This window comes from Hydra vulgaris, chromosome 10, assembly GCF_038396675.1.
Source record: "Hydra vulgaris chromosome 10, alternate assembly HydraT2T_AEP".
Classification (NCBI taxonomy): Eukaryota; Metazoa; Cnidaria; class Hydrozoa; order Anthoathecata; family Hydridae; genus Hydra; species Hydra vulgaris.
In genome coordinates, this window is record NC_088929.1 from 9,888,274 (window position 1) to 9,911,292 (window position 23,019).

General features: G+C 27.2%; 2 protein-coding genes across 3 annotated transcripts in view; one reads left to right on the forward strand and one right to left on the reverse strand.

The window, feature by feature from the left end:
* Positions 1-11,310, reverse strand: part of LOC100209609 (ribosomal protein S6 kinase beta-1) — a 56,746-nt gene extending 45,436 nt beyond the window's left edge. Inside the window, exon 1 of one of the 2 annotated variants that reach the window (XM_065807223.1) lies at positions 11,183-11,302. The gene's annotated coding sequence lies outside the window, so the exon portion shown is untranslated. Of the gene's footprint in view, positions 1-11,182 lie in introns of both variants that reach the window. The other variant, XM_065807222.1, reaches the window with a different exon arrangement.
* LOC136086125 (uncharacterized) lies at positions 569-22,687 on the forward strand. Its single transcript, XM_065808397.1, has 6 exons — positions 569-632; positions 3,364-3,515; positions 19,852-19,948; positions 21,335-21,723; positions 21,782-22,142; positions 22,233-22,687. Exons 1-6 carry the CDS (start codon positions 569-571, stop codon positions 22,685-22,687), a joined length of 1,518 nt encoding a protein of 505 aa, XP_065664469.1.
* Positions 22,688-23,019: the final 332 nt, after the last annotated feature.

Genomic DNA, 23,019 nt, shown 5'->3' on the forward strand with positions numbered 1-23,019 from the left:
TCAGAGGAATTATATCAAAATCTTCTTATTGTTATTCAAGCAAATTTAACACCAAACAAACAATCTTTAAGTAATAATATAAGTAATAATTTAAAGCCTCGTACAATACGTGATGCAGCTGTTGAAAACAAAAAAAAAGAATTAATGGAAAAAATTCAGGATGCAAGACTAAACAAACTAATAGAGCAACAAAAAAAGCACTCCTTATCAAAATTTATTAACAATCCATCTGATTCATATCTGATATGTTTATCTGTACCAATTTTGTTCATTTGTTGTTGTTTATTTGCAGCTTAACTGCACCTTTTTATTATTAAAAAAAAAAAAAAGCTTATGCAAAAATACTATTACTTTTACATTAACTGCCTATCAAGTAAAGGAAAGAATCCAGAAATGGAGGGCTAACCTTAGGCTAATTTACTATTACTTTTACATGAACTGCCTATCAAGTAAAGGAAAGAATCCAGAAATGGAGGGCTAACCTTAGGCTAATTTACTATTACTTTTACACGAACTGCCTATCAAGTAAAGGAAAGAATCCAGAAATGGAGGGCTAACCTTAGGCAACATGACAGCTCACGGATGGAGTGCAAAGTCCTATGGCTTACCTTCTCGTTGGTGCACTTCGTTAAGTAAGTTAGACAATTTTGTCTAATTTATGAACGGAATAGCCAAGGCAAATTATGTATAAAATTGTTTGTTAACAATACACGCACAGCCTACTCTGAAGTTTGAATTGAAATTCGATAAATAAAATATTTTTTCTGAGTTCAAATAATTTGCAACATATATTCAAATTTGGGTACATTAATAGTGCGATAATTTATTTCAAAGACAAAACGATTTAAAACATCTATTAAAAAGTTTAAGACAAATAGATCGATAAGATAATCCGTATAAGTATTTCCATGTGTCTGTTAATCTATGTAATCTCAATTTCTTAATACAAGAGGGGGGTAATAAAAGTGGATGGGGGGTTTAGTCAAAATTTAATGAACCGGGGGAGGGGAGGGTCAGAATTTACACTGAAAGTTTTATTACTTATCAGTAACTAGTATGTATTCTTTGATTTTTAAAGCTGATTTTCACTGATTTTTTTTTAGTTTTTAGATATAATTTTTTTGTTAAAACAAGTAAAAATTAATAAACGGGAGGGGGTCTTAATAAGCTTAGTGTGGGTGGCAAAGTTTCCCAAAAATAATAAACGCCCCCCCCCCCCCTTGAGTTAAGGATTCGAGAGTACACAATAAAATAAAGCCAAACACAATGAAATAGAACAATTCAACGAGTTTTTCATTCATTGTTTTCAAAATTTTTAAAAAGTTAAAAACCCTAACCCCATTAAAAAATATAACATTTTTTATATTATGATAGGTGCTGAAAACAATAAATTAGTCGAATCAGTTGACTATAATTGGTTAAATCTTTTTTTGTATCTATAACAATACTGAAATTATTAACAAGTCTTTGACTAATTTCTTTTTTTGTTTGTGTAAAAATAAATTTTAGATTTATTTTTATTTTGTACGTATTTTGACGTTTTCGGCGTGTTTTATTTGGGTCCACGTTGCTCAATTGATAATTTATTAAAGAAAAATAAAATTAATTTAAGTTAATATTTATCATCAAAGTTTTGTTACGCTCAACGTATTATAAATTAAAACATTTGAAAATTTATTTTGTGTCAAAAAGGTTTAAAACATATTCAAACATATTATACAGTTATTTGACTACTTCATGGTACGTCTGCGTTAACCCCCCAAAAAATTCTACTTATGAATTGTTCAAATAATTTAGATTTACAATTTATTTTCTAATAAAATTTTATTATAAGTTAGTTTACGCAACTTTTTACGCAAAAAAAAAAAAAAGATAAAAAAGTTTTTTTTTTCGGTGCCAAAAATTGAACGAGATACTTTAAGAAAATATTTCATAAAAAGTCTATGAATTGAAAATATTAAAACACGTATATCTTTGGAACTAAATAAGCTACAGAGGTGGTTGAAACCATTTTGAAAAGGAAATATATTAAGGAATATAATGCATTTAATATAAAAAATATTTACATTTGCTATAAATATTGCCTAAACTCCCTAGTTGATGTAATGTTTTAGATGATTTTATCTTATTGATCTATTTTAAAAGAAACAAGATAAATCAACATCTGTATTCATGGCAATTAATAAAATTTATTTTGCCGCTGACGTTTTCAAACTTCATTGATGTTTTTTTGTCAAAGCACCATTTTACTCTAATTAAGGCGACCCACAGTGGGCCAGGTGGTGGACAAAAGTAAAAAAAATACATTCTCAAAAATTACATTATTGTATATCATTTTATAGGTTAAACATTCAGCTTTTATAATATATATATATGTATATATATATATATATATATATATATATATATATATATATATATATATATATATATATATATATATATATATATATATATATATATATATATATATATATATATATATTTATGTATAATTATCATGCTGTACGCCTCTAATCTGAAGAATAATAAGCTTTTTTTTTTAAAAAAAAATTATTTTATAGAACTGTTTTTTTTTTTATTTAAAAATATTTTTTGTGTTACTAATAAGCATAGAGTAGTTGTTAATTTTAAAACCTCTCTTTTTATTGCATAATTTAATAAAATCAAGTATTGTCTTTCAAATGAGCTATTGCAACACTATTTTGCACGTAATATCAAATAAATTGTTTTCAGATGACAGCGTATTTGAAGTACTTTTTCACTTATATAATCGAAGTAATTGAAGTAAATTTCACTTATATAATCGAATGCTTTTTCAGTTCAAGGTAGTTCAGTAATTTGAGGCGTGAAATACATTATTCAATATGTATATTATCAATATAAATTTGATTTATAATCCGCGGATGTCCGCCTGGTCGATCCTACAGATTTTTACAAGTTAACTGATGCATCCGATTTTATGTGGCGAAAACATTATATGTATTTTATTCTAAATGGTTATGTAATAATTGGGTTTCAGTGAGTCTAGATAACAAACTTGTTTTAATACTAATACATCTTAAAATATCGATTTATATGATTTTTTAAATTGTAATTCATATTTTTATTTATTCAAAACATGAAAAATATTGATATTTATTCATATATAATACAAGAAAACTTGAAGTTAGCTAATCCTAATATTTTGAATGCAGTTGTAAATGGTACGAACTTAACTGCTAAAATGATAACTTGTCTAACTTCATAATATAATTTGCATATATAAATTACACGTTCATATTACACTTACATAAATTACACGTACATATATAAATTACACGTTTAATTTACATAATATAAATTACACGTTCAACGTCATAGCTCTTTCAGAGACTTGGCATGATTTTGAAAATTCTCTTGAATTAAATTCTACTTTTAATTTGCCATCTTATAAACTTATTAGTCAAACAAGAGGAACTGGAAGAAAAGGTGGAGGGTTAGGGCTTTATGTCTCAAAAAAGCATGATTTTAAGGTAAAAAACATACTATGCTTCTCAAACGATAATTATGAAAGCCTTTTCACTGAAATTGTAAATAAAAAATTTTGAAATATTTTAATTGGATGCGTTTATCGTCCACCGTGGATTCGTGGCAAAATCAAATCATTTCAAACTTTTATCAAAAATACTATTGAAAAAATAAATAAAGAAAATAAAACTTTATACGTTATTGGAGACATGAACCTTGATTCTCTAACTTATTCAAAGTCTCCGAAAACAAAATCCTTTTTTGATATGCTTCTTAAATTTAATGTCTTGTCAGCAATTAATAAGCCAACACAAGTGTCAAAAACCTTGGCAACGGCAATAGACAATATTTTAATTAATAATTACCTGGAAATGGAATTTGAAACTGGGTTATTTATGACTGATATTAGCGATCACTTTCCGATATTTACAAAAGTAAGAAATTCAAAAGCCATGTCTGATTGTGAACCAAAAGTTATAAATTTGAAAAAACGCAATCTTAAAACGAGTAATACTAATGAATTATCGATTAGACTAAAACAAAAAACGTGGTCCTACGTGTATAGATGTCATAACACTAACGAAGCTTTGAATAATTTTTTAGATATATTCCTAGATTGCTTTAATGAAACCTGTCCTCAAGAGAACATACAAATTAAGACAAAAGCAGTTGCCAATCCGTGGATGGATAAATCACTGATAAAATGCTCAGAAAAGAAGCAAAAACTCTATAATAAATTTAAAAAAAATAAAAACACTGAAAATGAAACTACAAAAATTATAAATATTTTTACCAAAATCTTATCAAAAAGGCTAAAAATAAATACAACAGTAATCAAATCATTAAATGCAAATCTGATAATAAGAAAACGTGGACCATCATTGATGAGATAATGGGAAGGAAAAAAATAAATTCAACTTCTTTACCAAAAAGAACTAATATTAACAACACTGACATATTCTGTAAAAAACAAATTTCGGAAGAATTTAACAAATATTTTATAAATATTGGTCCTAATCTCGCTAATAAAATAAGTCCAACATCTGATTCATTTAAAATCTAAAACCCGAAAATAACGCTATTATGTATGATAATGAATTCAACTATAAAGAATTCGAAGAAGCCTTTTCCTCTTTAAAAAAAAGAAAGCACCAGGGTTTGATGAAATAACTAGCGATTTAGTTATCTTCAATAAAATCAGTCTAAGCAGAACTCTGATCCATATACTTAAGCTATCAATAACATCAGGGATTTTCCCTGATGTACTTAAATTAGCAAAAGTAATTCCTATTTTTAAATGCAATAAATATTCAGACATAACCAATTATAGACCTATATCAATACTTTCTGTATTTTCAAAACTTTTCGAACGTGTAATTTATAATAGATATATAATCACCTCACTAATAACAATTATTTTACCCAAACAAGTTTGGATTTCAAAAAAAACCTCTCAACAGAGCATGCAATCATTGAATTTTTTAATCAAATAACTGATGGTTTTAAACAAAACAAATTTACTCTAGGAGTATTTATTGACCTATCAAAAGGTTTTGACACAGTTGACCATTGCATCCTATTAGATAAACTAAAGCACTATGGTATGATTAATAAAACTTACAATTGGATTAAAAGTTATCTTACCAATAGAAAACAATACGTGTGTAATATACAATCTGGAGTTTTAAATGTTTTATGTGGAGTCCCCCAAGGATCTATCTTTGGTCCATTCCTATTTTTAATTTATATAAATGATTTTTGCAATGCATCTTTAAAACTTAATTCAGTCATGTTTGCTGATGATACAAATATTTTTCTTACTAACAATGATATCAAGAAATTATACTTAGATATGAATATTGAACTAAATAAAGTAAATAATTGGTTTAGGGCTAACAAACTCTCACTTAACTCAGAGAAAACAAACTATATATTATTCCATAAAAAAACATAAGAAGAAAACCTTCCTCTTAAGTTGCCTGACCTTATCTTAAATGATAACTTAATTAAAAAACAAGCCAGTATTAGATTCTTAGGAATTTTTGTTGAAGAGAATTTATCCTTGCTTCCTCAAATAAGATATATTCAATCTAAAATCACTAATATAATTGGTATGATGTATCGAGTTCGCTCATATATCAATAAACAAAGTCTTAAACTAATATATTTTGGACTAATTCATTGCTTCATCAGCTATGCAAACATAACATGGGCGAGTACGCAACCATCAAAACTTAAAAAAATTTATAGTCTACAAAAACATGCTCGCAGAATCATTTACCCTAAAATAAAGCGTGAACACGCCAAACCTATAATAAAAGATATGAAAATGATGGATGTTTATGAAATAAATATCAGCATTTAATTTTTATGTATCGATTCAATAACAATCTTTCTCCTGCAAACTTTAATAACAAGTTTGAAATAAACATAAATGAAAACTATTATCTAAGAGCAAATATTAGTAACTCATATAAAACTTTAATAAATATGGTGAATATAGTATTGCATATCGAGGACCAAATATATGGAATAGTTATCAAAAAGGATTCAAATGTATGGCAAAATCATTAAGTTTTTTTAAGTTTCTAATAAAAATAAAAAAATAATAAAAATAATAAAAAAGGAAATTTTTAAAATTTGAGAATCAATTGTGCTTAAAGGGATCACCAAGTAATTTTAATTATTTTAGTATTTATTTTATTTGATCTTTTTTTGATTTACTGATTAGCGCAGCAGTTTTATGCCCATTTGGGTTTTTTAATTTAAAATCTATATTCTATTAAAAATGTATAAAGGGGTTCTATGAAAAGATTGCGATGACGTATTGTCACTTTCATCTTCTTTGAGCCCCTGTCTGTTTAACTCTTTATTTTATAAAGATCATTGTAAAAAAGAACAGTTTTTATTTTTTCAAGTATATACAAAAACGGTGCTTGTTGACAAGATTTTACTGTCTTCTTTGTATCTACGGCAAGATTTTTTTTTTTTTTTGTATATATAGGTTGATTATTTATTGTTAAACAGAAAAAAAAAAAAAGTAATAAGAAAGCATCTTTGACAAAGGAATATATATGCAAATACTCTAAAATTCGTTTCGAATAAAATAACGAAATATGGCTTCAAAATGAACCGATATCGGTTCAATTTGTAATTGATAATAAGAATATTCTTCTAACTGCCTCAATTGAAAAAGATAACTCTGCTTTTATTCAACTGTAGTGTCTGACAGATCCCAAGTGAGTTATGATACTTTAAGTAATAAAATAAAGAAAAGAAGATTGGCGTCGTTAGTTGCATCTTTTTCATCTTCTGAACTATTGTTTACATCGGATTGTTGTTAGCGCCAAGATGGTAAAGAAAAAAAAGCTAAAGCTGTTTTACAACTATCAGAATAGATGAGTTTTGGTATGAAAAATAATTGTAAACCAATTATTTTTTAAAGGTTAAAAAATATTTGGTTTAAAGGTTCTTTTTCATATGGGTTATGTAGTAGTTTCATGAAATATCAAAAAGAGCCCTAGAACTGCATAAGAACACCTGAAATTAGTAATTGAATATGTGTTTAATTCTTTAAATCCGTAAAATAATTTTCAATCAGAATGCCACATTAACATTAGTCTTGTTTATAACTTTGATGTCTTAAGAAATTTAATGTAGTAACTATGCAAAATGAACCGTTGCCAGGTATTTCAGGTATCACGATCAATAAAATAAAAAATCCACAGTACCACTACATTTGTAGTATAATACTGTATGCGGTAATATTGGGAGTAATCCGTTAAAATTATTACTTTAGTCCAGTTTAACTTTATTATGATAAATACAATATGTGGTTGCTAAGTAATTTAGGTATCCATAGCAATTTAAAATTAAAACTAATGTCACCATTGAAACCGCCATCCTTAAATTAGCAAACAGTGCAAAAATATTCCTTAAATCTTTGTTATATGAGGAGTTATTAGTTTTGTCCTGTAAAAGTGAATTCTGGCCCACTGTGCAACCGGAATCTGAATATGTACACTTCGATTCCTTAATCAAAACAGAAGTAAAACCAACCAATAATTAATTAAATTGTTTTGATCTTCACAATTTTTATTTCAAAAATTATGCTATGCTTTAAAAACTAAAAGGATTACATTTTCAATAGAATCAAAACTACACAGGTAAAATGAATTTCTACAGATTATAAACTGTACAAAAACTTCATCTATGATGATTTTTTTTAAATTTATTTACTAATAACTTCATCTATAATGATTTTTTTTTAAATTTATTAACTAAAAATTATTAAAGTTTTTAAAGTTTATGATTGTAACTACTTATTCTTAAATTGCGCGCGAACTATTTTTCAACCCAGTAATTTTTTTCACTGATTAAATAAGGAAAATTTTATAGTTCCAATATTTTTTAATATCTCCTCAATATTATTATTAATCTCCAAAATATTATTTTTGCAGCAACCTATAAGATAAGTTTATGTTTTTACTTTTATTTTAAATCATATCGCATTAAACACAAAAAATCATGTAACTCACAGTAGTATAGTTTAGCCGGTCCAATCATTATAGCGTGAACTCACCTAAAAAAAATGACGCAAAAAAGCTTTAAATAATGGTACGCGCGCATTTTTTGAGGGATAACCTTTAAAATCTCTCAAAACGAAGAAAAGTGCAATATAAAGCTATGAGTTCCTCAAGTGTTCCAATTAAAGCGCTGCTTCAGTTTCGACAACTCTTCCTACTTGTGGTTTACATGCCCATTAAAAAAATTCAGCATAAAATCAATGTTTTTAAAAGAAATTAGAAAAAAAAGCACAGTCAAAAGAACCGTCAGTAGCTATAGCATCCAAAGCCACTTCTTTTTTCAAATAAATAACGAACCTGTTATATATATATAACCCATATTTGCAATATATATATATATATATATATATGGGCAATTCCGCGAGATACTATACCTTTTAAAGGTGCAAGGATTGTAAAAACGTGTTTTTACGTTTATTTACAGTCTTGTTTTGTTGCGTTAAAAATCGTATCGTAAAACCATAATTGAGAACTTTGATAATGTTATAGAGAATTTTTTTAAATAATCATTTATACTTTTTTTCTCGCACCATTGATTGAATTGTTTTATTTGTTGTTTTTTAATATTGGATTTTCGTTACGACCGTCACGACAAAAAAAAAATAAAAAAGCTTGTAAAACTTCAAGTAAAAACTATGAAACTCCTATAATAATATAAATATGTGCAAAATACACACGTCGAATAATTTTTTTTACCATGACGTCCGCTGCATTAAATCTGACAAAGTTGTTTTGTTCAGAAGTAGTAAAAAGTAAATGTTACGACCGACACGCTATGTAGAGTTAATTTTTGAATACTAAATTTCATGATAGTATTTCATAATTATAGAAAAAATTTAAGGAAGTTTCATTTTCGGTTGATTTTTAATAGCTTAAAGAATGTCAAATGTTACGACCGACACTCACGCGGAATAGCCCATATATATATATTAAACAAAATGCTATTTTTATGACATTGCTTTTGGATGTACATACTATCAGTCTTATATATAGCCTACAAATAGTAATCATAAAACATAAAATTTATTTGTGATATCAGTACAACAGATGCAGAAGGTGTTAATGAATATGATGCTAATGTATGATTTAATTTTGATTCTCAACTGGATTATTGATTATTAGGTTATGTTATTACATACTTTCTTGGCATTCCTCTATTAGAAGAACTTTTTACGTCAATGTCACAGCAACTGCTGGCATGTTTGCTTCAATGTAATTGATTTTCTCACTAAAAGTTGACATTTTTAAGATTAAATGAAATTTTGTACCTAATTGTTATTATTCACACTGTATCTGACAGACACTAATTAAGTCCCTAATTCGGAAAACTCTATATATATATATATATACATACATATATATATATATATATATATATATATATATATATATATATATATATATATATATATATATATATATATATATATATATATATATATATATATAACCCATATTTGCAATATATATATATATATATATATATATATATATATATATATATATATATATATATATATATATATATATATATATATATATATATATATATATATATATATATATATATATATATATATATATATATATATATGGGCAATTCCGCGAGAAAGAGGAAGGAAAAAAAGGAAAAAAGTTGTGAAAATACGCGCTAAACTCCATATCTCTTTTTTTTTAACAATTTAAAATACTTTTAAGCAATAAACTTATTTAAAAAAATCATTTTATTATACCATAACATGATTTTAAGCTCTATGTGGAACTATTTTATATTTGAATATTACCATAGAGTTACAAATTTGTCCCACAAAAATATCCTTTAAATATAAACATTATAGTAATTTTCTTTTTAATTACCTTTTGCAGTTTTAAAGCCAAAGACATTTAAAAGAGTCCAAGGACCTTCTTAGAGCTTTTAAATATTTTGGTTATCATAAAAATTTTAGAAATTGCATGTTTTATAATACAAATTTTCTCAAGATTCAAAATCAATCAAATAATACTGTTTACAACCGTTTATATACAATTTTATTTACATAGCAGTACTTCGTTAAGATTTTAAAAAGTTTTTTTTATCTATGTTAACATCATCCGAAGAGTTTTTTTGAATAAAATAGTGTAGTTTATTAGTCGTATCAGTTATGACAGAAGAAAAATAGTGACATCATGACATTAGTGACATCATGTCAGAAGCAAAGAAGTGTAGCACATCAATCATAGGAAAGTGATAACGATTGATGAAAGTGATGACAATTGATGAAAGTGATGACAATTGATGAAAGTGATGACAATTGATGAAAGTGATGACAATTGATGAAAGTGATGACAATTGATGAAAGTGATGACAATTGATGAAAGTGATGACAATTGGCAAAAGTATAAATAAAAAAATGTGACTAATTCTTACAACAACAAAAAAATCCATTTGAATTCTTACTCTGAATTATTTAATGAATACAAAATTTTAGTATGCCATAAACAATATTCCAATCAATTGCGTTATAAAATTAATTTAAGTTAGAAAAAATTTCATAAAAAAGCTCAATTGTTTAATAATTAATTAATTAAAATAGTTAATATGATCTCAAAATTTCATTTTAGTAAATAAACTTAAAGTTTTCATCTTTTAAAAGTATTAAACTTATCTACAAAATGTGAAATAAAAAAAAATTAAAAGTTGTCAAAAGCTGTCAGTCAAGAAGTATTATTATCTTGTCAGTATGTTTGAAAAAAATTTAAAATGTAAATTCATAAACTTGTCATCTGCTCAAGTGGTTGGGGCAGCTGTGCGTTTTCTGTTTTTAACTTAAAAAGGTTTTAACTACTACCAACTACTCTATCTAAAGTATTGCAAAATATTTGAATAATTTTATCTCTTTTGCAGAAAGGTCTTTTAAGAAATAAAAGCAAAACACTCATTTTTTAAAATGGTTACTTTCGATAAATGTCCGGAATACTTTCATCTAGAAAACTCCTTACAAGAAAATTCGAATTATTCTTTAAAACTTGTTTTATTTTCTCGGGAAAAGCATTCGAAATACCTAAAAAAGAAGACAATAAACTTGTGCATTTAACATTAAGCTTACCGAGTTAAAAGATTCAACTCTTAAGAATTATCATTCAAACCATTTTTAAAGTTTATTGCCCCACTTTATTTGCAGTAACACGATAAAACATTTTAAATATTTGGTCAAACAGCAGACATCTTACTACTATAGAATCTGTATAAAACTTGTATAGTGTAATAAAATGAATTATAGAATTATAAGAACGCTTATGTTGTATTGAATATTGCGTAACATTTGTTGCCGACACGTCATAACTCATTTAACATGATGAACTTTTATTAATTATTAAATATTTTAAGCAATATCAATTCATTATTCGCAAATGAGCGTCTAGGTAATATTATATATTTTTTGCGGTAATGTTTTATACTTGTAGATAATATTTTATACTTGTTGCAGTGGCATATTAGGCTAGTAATGTTTACATTATCCAACACGTCTCAATGCATTTTATACAATAATTTGAAAAACTATGCCACTACCGTTTTATAAAAGTTGAACGGAGTCTAGAACAACTCTTTTCTCTCCCGAAATCAATCGATTCGAAACTTAAATCTGTTATGGTGTTTATATGTTTTTATTTACAATTAATTTTTTTTTTAATCATTTTTTTGCTTTTTATTCTATCGTTAATAAAGATTGATATTTATTTTTATTTTTCTAATTATTTTGCCATCTAATTAATTTGTTTACAAAATTTTTTTCTTTTTTTTTTTTTTAAAAATTTGCAATTTTGAGTTTATTAAACACCCATCGCCCATAGTTATAACTATGTTAAAGAAAAAAAAGTACAAAAAATTAAATAGTAATAATAATAATAATAATAATAATAGTAATAATAATAACAATAGTAATAATAACAATAATGATAATAATAATATGGAACAAATGCAAACAGAATAAAAAATTTTTTTGAAATTATTTCTTCAAAAGTTTTTTGAAAGTTGTTATTTTTACTGGACTTTCAAAAGGTTAATTTAGGAGTTCTATACTTTAAAACCCTTGTTATCAAATAAGCTCAATTATTTCTTATCAAACTTGGGTTTGGGTTTTATCAAACTTGAGTATTAAAGAATGTTTTTTTTTTTAAACTGAAGTTTTAAATTTTAGAAATGAGATTTTTTAAAGACATGTTCAAAGAAAGCATTGTTATATCGTTTTGCGTATTATTGATTTCAGATAGTGTTAATTTGAAAAACGTGAAGTATTTTCTTTTAAAATGTAGTTGCTACTAATTTAAATAGCATAATTAATTGAATTTCGTTTATTTTAAAGTATTTTCTTTCTTTTAGCAACTCTTTTTAGACGGAATACTACATTTCGTACAAGTTTATAATTTATTTTTAAAAAACTTGATGAATGGTTGGTTGAGTTAAAACTAGGGAATTTTGAGAGAAGTAAAATAATGCATTTTCGTGCAAGTAATAAATATATTCATATTAAATATATTCATAATAATTAATATATATTAATTTCATAAAAAATGATGGCAAACTAAAAGAAGTAGGAAAATCTACTTTCGAAAAAAATGCTATTTATATAGTATCTTATAATTTGAGTTAGGAAATAAATTTAAGGAATGCTGCCAGTAAAGCAAATAATATGCTTGCAAAATTAATTTATACTTTTAGATACAAAGATAAATACCTAATAAAATTGGAGTTTGCAGTTTGAGCTTGGATCCTTAATATATAAAAGATATCAAAAATTTCGAAAAAGATTTAAGAAGAACCACTAAACTGATAACAGAACTAAGACATCTAGGATCTAATCAAAGATTAAAAATACAAGACTTAACAATTTTAGAATTTCGCAAACTAAGAGGTGAACTTATACAACAATACAAGTTATATAAAGGTTTCGAATCTATTGATATGAAGAAAGTTCGGATAAAAATAGATTGAATTAATACACTAGGTCTAGCCTCTAGTATTAGAGGATACGAACATCGCGTTATACCAGATTTTTTTAACTGATTAAGTAAATAACACTTCTTTAACAGGGTTATTTTTGTTCTTAAACAGGGTTCTTTTTGGATGAAATATTTTACCGGAATAGGTAGTGGAGTCCACATAAATTAAAAATTTCAAATCCAATCTTAAAGTGATTGATTTACCAATGATTTAAAAAAAAAATTACAATTAAATATTTAGACAGTTATTGTATTGGCACTCTCTCAACAGTATGGGGTCGTCCATAAAGTACGTACGCTCATAGGGGGGAGGGGGGGGGGTCTTCAAAAAGCGTACGAAAGCGTATGGGAGGGGGGGGGGGGAGGGTTCAATTTAAAAGTACGTACTTCGATTTTCTAATTTATCACAATTAACCAGCTAATCAATAGAAAAGTTACATTCTGACTAAAGATTCTAGTTTGCCAACATAAAAAGATGTATGGTATATGAAGTAGAGGGTATAGTTTTCCTCTATGCACACACATGTATGGGCGCCCTCAGAATTTTTTGATGTTCCAGATAGGACACTTTCACACATCGTGCAAACTCATAACTTAAGTTTGTTTATACCTATGCCAAATGAGGAGGCCTTGCAAAATATCGGGATGGCGGGGGCCTGTGAACAAAAAGCCTTAAAACGCTTACCCTCCCGACCCCCAAAATGAGAGGGGTGTAAATTTTGCATGGTTATAACTTTTAGATTTGGAAAAAAATTTGGATGGCCTCCGCCATCCAAATTTTTTGCAAGGCCACCTCATTTGGCATATTAACAAACTTAAGTTTGCACGTTGTGTGAAAGTGTTCTATCATCAAAAATCAAAACATCAAAAAATCCTGAGGGGGCCCATGCACACATGCCCGCCCTTATATACTGGCCCTGAGTAAGACCTGAGAGCCGTGGTTGATGGGACGGAGTCACCCCAAAAAAAACGTGTCAATGTCGTCTCAAAGACCGCTAGGTTTTGCTAAAATAAAAAGCTTCTTAAAATAGCAAAAGGGCACAAAGTTTGCTGTTGCTCCCTCCCACTGGGTTTTACCCTTTGTTTTCAATATTACTGATCTCACCTTAGACTCGTTTTTTACTTACTAAAGAGGGGTGCCTGAAAAAAACGTCCACCTTAAGTATAGTTTATTTACATTTGATTCGTTAAAAAAACAAAAAAAGTTTTCCTAGATTTCACCGAAAATCGAACCTGGATCTCCGTGGACTATTGCCGCCGCATAAACCTTTTGCCCAAATACACACTTACACTAGTGAATTTTAAATTTATTTAAATTATTATTTGCATTTATACTTTAAGACGTTTTTAAAATGCGTAAGCAAAAAGCTTTGGGGTAGTATAAAGTATCTAAGGTACCCTCCGTCTTTTTTTTTTTAATTAAACTTTTTAATTAAGAAAAAAAAAAAAAAGGAGGGATGGGGGGGGGGGGATATTTGAGGGAGGGGGGTATTTGAGAAACGTACGTACTTTTAAGGGGGGGTGGGGACATTAAAGTACGCATGGCAACAGGGGGGAGGGGGGGGGGTCAAATTTCAAAATTTTTGGCGTACGTACTTTATGGACGACCCCTATTTGGATTATACTATCTTATATATAAATGATATATGGTAAGTAGTAAAATAAATTTTAATTTTAACTAAAACACATTATTAAAGGAAAAATAAAGAAAAAAGTTTTGAGTTTGTTTTTCATACTTTTGTCTGTATAAAATGCTTAGAGGTGTACACAAAACAAAATGTTCTCAAAAATATTAAAAATTAAAAAAAAAAGTTTTCTTACTATCTTATACTAATTCCTTGACAGATTTTAAGTTTTATCTATTAATCTTTTAATGATAACAAAGCTTTTTAAATGTGATCTAAAGTTTCCACTCTTACTGCACCCTTATCAGAACGAGGTTGTTGTAAAACGAGGTTGTTGTAAATTTTAAATTGCTATAACTTTTGAACACTAAAAGATTACTAGATGAAACTAAAAACATAAATCAATGGATTTTTAAATGCGCTTGTTTACACATTTAATTCAATCAAAATTTTATTTAAATTTAAACATTAATAAACCAAGTCTTGAACTACAAAAAGCAAGTTAAGTTTATATATAAACTTAACTTTATATTTATAATTAATGTATTTATAATTTTATTCTTATAACTTAACATTTGATGAAGCTAAAGCATAAATTAATGGATTTTAAATGTGTATATATAGAACAGATTTTTAAATATGGATGTTTACACATTTAAAAATCCATTGATTTACGTTTTAGTTTCATCTAATGTTAAGTTATAAGAATAAAATTATAATTATATAAATTATAAATATCAAAATAAGTTCATATATAAACTTAACTTGCTTTTTGTAGTTCAAGACTTGATTTAATAATGTTTAAATTTAAAATAAAGTTTTGATTGTTTCCAAATAAATTTCAATCCTAGTGTAGTGAAATATTGAACAATGTTTTCCGATAAAATATTTTGGATTTCCAAATATCGGACAATAGAAAAACGCAATCGGCAATAAAATATAAGTATAAAACGATATAAAGCGTCATTCTTTGACTTGATATTTCGAAACTCACTTTTATTATTATTTCCGCTTATACTGACGGTTGGATTAGGGTTACAAGTAATGAGCAGGACTAGAGATTAAATTTTAATTTTATTATTTTCTAAACAAGCTCTTTAACATCGAGCAAAACTTGATAACTATAATTACAATCGTAACGATTCCTAGCAGACATTCAATAGAGGAATTTATAGCCTATATAGGCATTTTGAGCGGTCCACTGTAGTTTTGTTCATCGTTTACTTAGTGAACCGTTAGTGGCAGCCGATGACTAGCCACTATTAACATGTTGGATAGTTATCGGGTGGCCATTTATAGCGGCTGCCACTATGGTCCACTATGTAATATGACTACGGCCGTCACTATGGTATTTGCTTTATATTAGTACTTGTACTATTATAGATTTCCTTGAAATGTTAAAATTTATTTCGATAAATATATATTTGTAAACGATAAGCAAAACTCAAATAAACCACTCAAAATACCTATGTAGGTCCACTGCAAATCCACTAAAACAATGCTGGGTAGTTATCAGATCTTTTGCTGCCAGTTTTTCCTTTTATTAACAACTATAGTTAACAAAAGGATAAACTTCTGTAAAACAACTTTTATTTATAATTTCTTTTAAAGTAAATTCAATAACATATATAAAAAATTAAAGAATAAGCCTAACAAATTTTTTTAATCTATTAACCTCTTAGAATATTTTTAACTAGGGTCATTTCCACACCTACCGTGAGTTCAACACTTATCGTAGGTTTTAAACACTAACATAAATTATGCAAAAAGTAGTTGCTTGTTTTAATTTTTATATTTTGTGTATCAACAACATCATCATGCATTTCTATTACAATACATAGAAACCGCAATACAAATATAATTACGTCAACATATGAAAATACTTTTTTTTTAAGTAGCAGCTGTTAGAAGCGTTTCAAATAAAACAGGGAAATTTAAGAAGTTAACATAAAATTTTATTCCTAAATTTTTGTGTGTAATTTTTTATTTTCCAGAATAATATGAACAAGGTAAATTTACAATGAATATATTACTGGTAGGACTTCCAGAAGATCACATGATCTTATCATAAAGCCCTTTACAATTTATATATAAAAAAAGTCGTACATTAAAAAATTACATATGCGTTATAATACTCTTCAGATGTTAAGCAAGTTTAACATAATATTTTATAATATAGGTATATAACATTCTCAATATTGAATATTATAATATAAAGTATTCAATATATTTTGTATAAATTATATTCTTCATACAGTAAACAAAAATAATGTAATAAATCATATAAACTTGAAATACTAAAAATAGATGAATATATTTTGTGTTGAAAATATTATTTTTTTTAAATTTCTTTTTAAAGGAAGGAAAAGACCACTTGAAAGAAAAATCAAAGTTAGGTAATACTATTTTATTCCAGAGAAATGGACCACAATAAGAAATACAAAACTGGTTAATTTTTGTTTTGCAAAATGGCTCTTGAATAGTTTTACTACAACGAAGTTCATATTTGTTTTTGGGTTTCAAATTATAGAGATTCGTAAATACACTAGGAGATACATTTTCTTTACATTTAAAAATAAAACATTAAATATTAAAAATATTTAGTTCGTATATATTTAAAACTTTCATTTCTATAAGAAGTGGTGTTGAGTTTGAAAAACGATATGCAAAATAATTATGCGAGCTGCGTGTTTCTGATGCCGATAGAGAGATTTAAGTTTGGTTTTGTGAGCGCTTCCCCATATAATATTAGCATAGTTTACATGGCAATTAATAAATGAATAGTATAGTTGAGTTAGTTGTTGTTTATTTAGTATCTAACTTTATATAGAATTCCAATGCTTTTACCAACTTTCATTGAAATATTATCAATTTGTTGATGCCAAGATAAGTTTTCGTCTATCATGACTCCTAAGAACTTTATAACTTTTTCTCTTTTTATGATTGTATTGTCAATTAATAAATGAGGCAAGATATTTTGGATTCTCTTTTTTTTAGAGGCTGGGTAAAAAAGTAAAAATTTTGTTTTATCTGTATTCAAAGATAATTTATTTTTTCTAAACCAATATAATATTCTTTTTAGTTCATTATTCATTTTACTAAAAAGTATATCTATGTCTTCGTGCGACTGAAATTCGTATCATCCGCAAAATTTACGGTCGTTAAGTTAGAAGCTTTGTAAAGATCATTTATGTATAATAAAAATAACAGTGGCCCAAGTATGGACCCTTGGGGGACACCACATGTTATATTCGTTATTATTTGCGATGAGGATTCTTTATTATAAACAAATTGTTTGCGATTACTTAGGTAGCTTTTGAACCAATTTAGGGTTTTATCTATTACACCATAGCTCTCCAGCTTTTCTATTAAAATATGATTAATCTATTAAAATATGATGATTAACAGTATCAAAAGCCTTTGACAAGTCAATGAATACGCCTAGTGTGAATTGAGAATTCTTAAATGGGTCGGCAATACTGCGCGTTACTTAGAAAATAGCGTGTTCAGTAGAATTGTTTTTTTGAAAACCAAATTGATTTTTATAGAGGAGTTTATTATCAATAAGATGAGTGTATATTCTGTTATACATTATTTTTTCTAATATTTTTGAAAAGACTGGTAGAACTGAGATAGGACGATAGTTTGTTATATTTGTATGATCACCTGTTTTAAAGATTGGAATTATTTTTGCTATTTTCAAACTATCTGGAAAAGATCCTTGAGTAATAGATGCTTCAAAGACTTTGAAGAGGATATCTTTGATCACATTAAAAGAGTCAATTATAATATTTCCATTTATATCATCAGGCCCAATTGCTTTATTCCTTTTTAATGATTTTAAATGCTATTTCAAATTCATCATAACTTAGATTTGAAAAATTTGTAGTTAAACTGGGTGACGATATAAATTCGTCAACAGAGTTGTTGCCTACATAAGGAATCTTATTTGATAGGTTATTTCCTATTGTTGAAAAAAACTTATTAAATTCGGCAGCAATTTCACTTGAATCGGTAACTAATTTATTTTCTACTTTCTTTCATTATTTGCTAATCTCGCCTTGAATTATGTTTGTGTTTCATAAGCAAGTCAGAGTGGTAAATTTGTTTGGCTTTTTTGCAGAGTTTTTCAAATAGATTTTTATAAGCTGTGCAGTTATTTTTATGTTTGTCTGATTTATTTTTAAGATATTTAACATAGAGTTTTTGTTTTATTTTTGAGGATTTTTTTATTCCTTTAGTTATCCAAGGACAAGAAATGTCTTTTGCGTTAAGAATAATTTCTCGTAACGGAAAATTTGCTTCGTAGATTTTATAAAATATATTAAAAAAAGATTTATAGATGATGTTTATATCCTCATTAAAGTTTATATAGCTCCAGTCTTGATGTAAAAGTTGCTGTTTAAATAAATTTATTATAAAATTAAATGATGTTTAAATAAATTGACTTAATCAGGTAAATAAAACATAAACCATTATAAATATTATTAAAACCAGTTATCATTATAGTATCAATGTAGTATTTTTGAATCTACGATAAGTATGAACTAAAAAAAATGTCATTCCATACTTATCCCGCTGGGAAATCGGCTAGCGAATAGCTAGCTATAATTGTAACGATAAAGACAGCAATTGGGTCACGACGATCGCTAGCTTTTTTAAGTTACCTTTTTTAAGCTATCAATATTTTTAAAGATAAAGACATCGATTTGGCTAATAGGACAGCTAGCTTAATAAGCTAAAGACCCACTGGCTATTGTAGATAGCATCATATCCTAACAAAACCGTTGTCTAAAAAATTTTGAATGTAACTATCAACTAGCTAAAGATTTGTAGATATTTTGTAGCTAGCCACAAAGCTACGATACGTAGCTAGCGACAAATTGCTACAAAATCGTAATGCTTAAAGTTTAATTATTCTCATAATTATAATAGACTCAACGCTAAAAATCGAATTTTTAAAGATGTTAAAGACAGAAGAAAAAAATAAAATAAGAAAAACTTGCTTGAAAATTGCTATAAAGCTAGCTAGTTGCTAGCTCATTTCCCACCGGGATAGTATGTCTAATGAATAATCAATTTGTTTCTTTTTCACTTTAAAAATAAATATTTTACTTAGAAGAACCTAAGTAAAATACTATTTTACTTAGATTCTTTTACAATGGCAAAAAAAAAGCTTGCAACTCAAAACAAGACTTCAATATACAGATAGTAAAATACGTGATGCTATTAATGCTGTTGAAAAAGGTATGGTTGTGTACAAAGCGAGCAAAACGTTTGGAATTCCTTATCAGACGCTTCGTGATAAAATAACTGGAAGAACTTAATTGAAGATACGACACTGAAAGTATGAATCGGTACTAGGTGAACACATTGAAAACAAGTTAGTCGAGTGGTTACTAACATGCACCAGAATGGGATTCGCCATGTCTGTAGGGGAGAGCCGGGTTGGTTGTCACGCAGGTTGGTTGCCACAAAGTTTATTACAGGAAATATAGATAAGTTGTAGAACTTTAAAATTATGCAATAGAAATCTTATATATTAAAAGAATTTTCACAATAATTTTGAGTTTTTCTAGCGTGTAGAAAAAAAGTTATTTGTTTTTATAGGTTTTTGATATGAAAAAGTTAAATTTCGCTCACTTAGAACTTTTCTTTCACCGAACGAAAATCATTTAATGTGTTTTGAATGTAAATTTTTAGAGTTTTTTATTCTATTTAGTAACATAATCCACAAAAAATTCTCATGAAATTTACACGCTTTTAGGTAAATTTACATGTGTTTTGCAACTTACATAGAAGGGGTTGCTTGTCACAAAATATATGGGGATGGTTGTGAAAATTGCCTCGACTCCGTGCACTTCAAACTTTAAGCCGTCCGCGTTCATTGAGAAATATTTTAATGATTAAGATATTATTTGGTCAAACTAAAGATCGGTAATCTAAATTTTTATTTCAATGTGTATAACTTTAAATTGTAGTGTAAATAATAGTGGGGTAGAGATGTAAATTAGCGCCGAGAATGAGTAAGTAATATATATAGTATGTATATATATGTGTGTGCATATATGTGTGTGTATATATATGTATGTATGTATATATATATATATATATATATATATATATATATATATATATATATATATATATATATATATATATATATTATTGCTTACCCAAAAGATGATCAAAACCAATCATTTAACTATGTACATTTTTATTGCAAAGCTCCTAATGAAGAATTAATCAACAGATCTTGGCTTGTTTATTGACTTAAATCAGACAAAGTATTTTGTTTTTGTTGTAAGTTGTTTAGTAACATTACTTCTTGTTTAGTGAAAACTGGAACAAATGACTAGAGACGCATTACACTAATTTTAAAAAGAAATGAAAGCAGTGCAGAGCACTACGATCATTTGGGAAATGGAAAGATTTGAAGAAAAGCCTTAGTACATCTCAAACTATAGATTGTCTTACTGAAAAAATGTACCTTACTGATGTACAACATTGGGACTCTGTTATTAAAAGAATTATCAATATAATTTTGATGATTTGATTCTGAAAAAATGGCATTCCGCGGATCATTAGACCAAATTTTTTAAGAAAATAATGGGAAATTCTTAAAAATCGTAGAACTACTTTCAAAGTTTGATCCAGTGATGGAAAAACATTTAAACAGAGCAGTCGAGAATCCTAATCGAACACATTATTTGGGAAAGAATGTTCAAGAAGAATTAATTCAGTTAATTAGCAAAGCAACAAAAGAGAAAATTTTAAGTATGATAAAAAAGGCTAAGTATTTTTCAATTATTGTAGATTGCACACCAGGTAATAGTCACAAAGAGCAAATGTCTATTATTATACATTACGTTAACATTGCAAAACAATTGGATAACCAGGTTATCAGTGTCACAATTCAAGAAAGTTTTATAGGATTCATAAATGTATTAGATACTACTGGATTAGGACTTACTGAAGAAATTTTGAATTCATTGGAATCAAATAATCTATCATGGATATTCGTAGACAAGGATATGATAATGGATTCAATATGAAAGGTAAAAAAAATTGGTAAAACAGAGGCGTATAACTGATATAAATTCACAAGCCTTTTATATTCCTTGTGTCTGTAACTCATTGAATTTGGTTGTTGCGGATGCAGTCCAAGGATGTTTTGAAATTAGGAAAGTTTTTTCACAAATTCAAGCTATTTTTAATTTTTTCTCTGCGACTACAAAGCGTTGGCAAAATTTTGAATCAAAATGTTGCAAATTAACAGTAAAGTTATTAAGTACTACCAGATGGGAAAGTCATGTGAATGCTGTTCGTGCTCTAAAATTAGGATTAAAAGAAATTTTTTGTGCATTGAAAGAAGTTGTTAACATTGAAAAAGTTTCTATTACTAGATTAACTGCTGAATCACTTGCATCAAAATTAGATTGTTTTGAATTCATATGTGGTGTTGTTGTTTGACACAATGTATTAACTGAAATTAATTGTACTAGCAAACTATTACAATCTCAAACTGTAGACGTGAAGACTGCTGCAAATGCATTTAAAAAGACTATCGATTTTTTTGTTACTAAACACACTGAAGATTCTTACAAAATATATATTTCAAAAGCCAAAATTTTAGCTATTAATGCAAATTTGACTGACGAATTCAGTTCTATTTCACGTAAAAGAGCAAGAAAAAGAAAAATATTTTTTGATGGTGAACCTATTGAAGAAGATGGTAATATACAACCAAACCAAAAATTCAAGAAACAATTTTTTAATGTTCTTTTTAAAATAGCTAAAGAATCGATAAATGAACGATTTGAAAGCTTCTCAAGGACAATAGAACTGTTTGAGTCATTGTATGGTATCAAAGATATTGATAAAATAGGTGAAGAAGACATAATTAACAAATGCAGATTACTGGAAAAAGTATTGACTCATGGTGAATCAAATGATGTGCATTCAGAGATTTGTTTCTGGAACTAAATTTGTTATCACGGAAATTATGGATGGGAAAAAATCACAGGAATCTGTGCTTAAATGGATCTATGATAGTCAGCTTGAATAACTGTTTCCTAATGTTTGTATTTCCCTACGAATATTATTAACACTACCGTTAACAGTGAGTACAGGGGAATGTAGTTTTTCCAAATTAAAATTAATAAAAACTATTTACAATCAACAATGGGCCAGGAACGTTTAAACAGTTTATCAATAATTTCCATTGAAAATAAAATTGTTGAATCTGTGGATTTTGATACTTTAAAATTAAAATTTGCAAAATCTAAAGTTAGACGTGTTCCGCTTTTTAACTAACT

Coding starts and splice junctions, on each gene's coding strand:
- LOC136086125 (XM_065808397.1), top strand. CDS start 569: ATGACAGCTCACGGATGGAGTGCAAAGTCCTATGGCTTACCTTCTCGT. Junction 633..3,363: donor TCGTTGGTGCACTTCGTTAA/GTAAGTTAGACA, acceptor TCAACGTCATAG/CTCTTTCAGAGACTTGGCAT. Junction 21,724..21,781: donor ATAATCTATCATGGATATTC/GTAGACAAGGAT, acceptor TTGGTAAAACAG/AGGCGTATAACTGATATAAA.